The sequence below is a fragment of the Helianthus annuus genome, chromosome 3 (genome assembly GCF_002127325.2).
Source record: "Helianthus annuus cultivar XRQ/B chromosome 3, HanXRQr2.0-SUNRISE, whole genome shotgun sequence".
NCBI classification, from domain to species: Eukaryota; Viridiplantae; Streptophyta; class Magnoliopsida; order Asterales; family Asteraceae; genus Helianthus; species Helianthus annuus.
This window is the reverse complement of record NC_035435.2, coordinates 149761226-149763197: the sequence shown is the minus strand read 5'-3', so window position 1 is coordinate 149763197 and position 1972 is coordinate 149761226. Positions and strand designations below refer to the sequence as shown.

At 38.8% G+C, this 1972-nt stretch overlaps 1 protein-coding gene across 1 annotated transcript; it reads left to right on the top strand.

Moving 5' to 3' along the window:
• The first annotated feature begins 259 nt into the window (after positions 1–259).
• On the top strand, positions 260–1218 carry LOC110932229 (probable DNA-directed RNA polymerase III subunit rpc6). Its single transcript, XM_022175580.2, has 2 exons — positions 260–586; positions 860–1218. The coding sequence occupies exons 1-2, from the start codon at positions 260–262 to the stop codon at positions 1106–1108; spliced, it is 576 nt and encodes a 191-aa protein (XP_022031272.1). The 3' UTR covers positions 1109–1218.
• Positions 1219–1972: the final 754 nt, after the last annotated feature.

Here is a 1972-nt window from a genome sequence, read left to right as displayed (position 1 = left end):
CAAAAGCGAATAACCATAACCACTATAACCGATCAGTTATGGTTATGGTTATCCAATAACCGACATCGCGGTGATGGTTTTTGGTCAAAATCGACCCATGCACACCCCTCCTATACACAACCATATTCAGTAAAATGACAAAATAAAGCAGTTTAAAGATTAGGCGTATGCTAATTGTCGATGTTGGTTTAAAGCCTATTTCATGTTTATGATATCTCCATTATATATACTGCCTTGCATATAAGAATAAATACCGGTAATGAGCCAGTCACAGAAAAGAAAAAGACCAGAATCCAGTGGTCTAGCTGAATCTGACCAGCAAGTGGTACTCAATTTTATCAAAAGCAAAGGCGAAGACGCGACCACGAAACGTAACATACAAGAAGAAACAAAGGTGCCAACCCAAATTGTTACCAAGTGCATCAACAACCTCCTAGCTTTGTCACTGATAAAAAAAATACCACATGCCCAATTCAAAGGCGACTACTACATTGCAGCGGAATTCAAGCCTTTAAACACTGTCAGCGGTGGTGAATGGTATCTCGATGGTAAACTTGATACACAATTCATCAATAAACTCAAAGATGTATGTTTACACATTGCCTGAAAGTGGCAACAGCTGAGGGAGTTCATGAAGATTTCAAGAAAAGTAGGCTGACGAATGTAGAGTGCACAAGCCAGCAAAGAAGTGAGATCATGGGCGGACCTAGCCTTTGGTCAGGGTGCGCGGCCGCACCCCTTGAAAAAAAAAATTTAGTGTATATTTTAGGCAAAAAACCCAACCGCACCTCTTGAAAATATGGCTGAACACCTCATTCGCACCCCCAGCAAATAATTTCTGGGTCCGCCACTGAGTGAGATATTAGGTAGTATGGTTCATGAAAATTTGATTATTGAGGTTAAGAGCAGTGGGCATGGGGAGTATCATTCGATCCCGGTTGGAAACGTGTGTTATAGGTGTCCTGTAGGAAATCTTAAGCGGGGTCCGGACGGAGGGGCGATGGCTTCGATTCCTTGTGGCGTTTGCCCCCGGATCAGAGAGTGCACACCTGATGGGCTTATATCTCCAACTACTTGTGTTTATTACACTAAATGGTTGGATTTTTGATATAAACTATGCTCTCAGTTATCATTTATATTACTATTTTTATACATTCTTAAGAATTTGACCTTTATTAATGGATGGCCTTTTACCATAACAGAAAGTTATTTGCGTGTGTGTTATCAAATGAGTTAATTGGTTACAAAACTCATTATTGATATTGTAATTGTTTTTTCTCGTGCCTAGTAGATTGCTAGCAGTTGTTTATATATAATTCCAGATGTTAAAAATTTGAAACTCATATGTGCATCACTAGCGACTGACTATCGGTGCAAATGAGCTTGTTCGTAAGTTTCCACTGAGCAATAGCGCAATGTAATCCTCAGTAGTAAGTTACTACTGGCCTTGGTAAAAATGTTTAGTGGTAAGTTTCTACTACGCAACGGCAATTAAGTTGTTTATATCAGTTCATTAGAACTAACTAAGAGCGGTAGCAACTCTAATGATATTTCTACTTAGGTTTTCCCTGATACAACTACAACTGAGCAAAGTTATAACCGTCAACTGCTGTACTATTTCACGAAAAGTTGCAACGTCTCAACCCAATCATAGTGTTGGTTAGACCACGGATTCATTTTGTTCGTTTAACAGAGGAATTTACCACTTTCTTTTCACCAAGGATACATTCTTGTTCTTTAGATGTTTATAAATATGAGAAATATAACTGTCATTACCAATATCAAACAGAATCTCATGTCACGGGCTCACGGCTCAATCTTAGTTACTCAAGTTCTTTGGATTCAAAGGTTATCTCTGTCCTTAAAGTCATAGATAACCAAAAGTTTTTAAGGGGGTTAAATAGATCATCCTCGTGAAGATTATCTAATCGATCTTACCCTTAGTCAGCTAAGAGATGAACTCGACGACGAT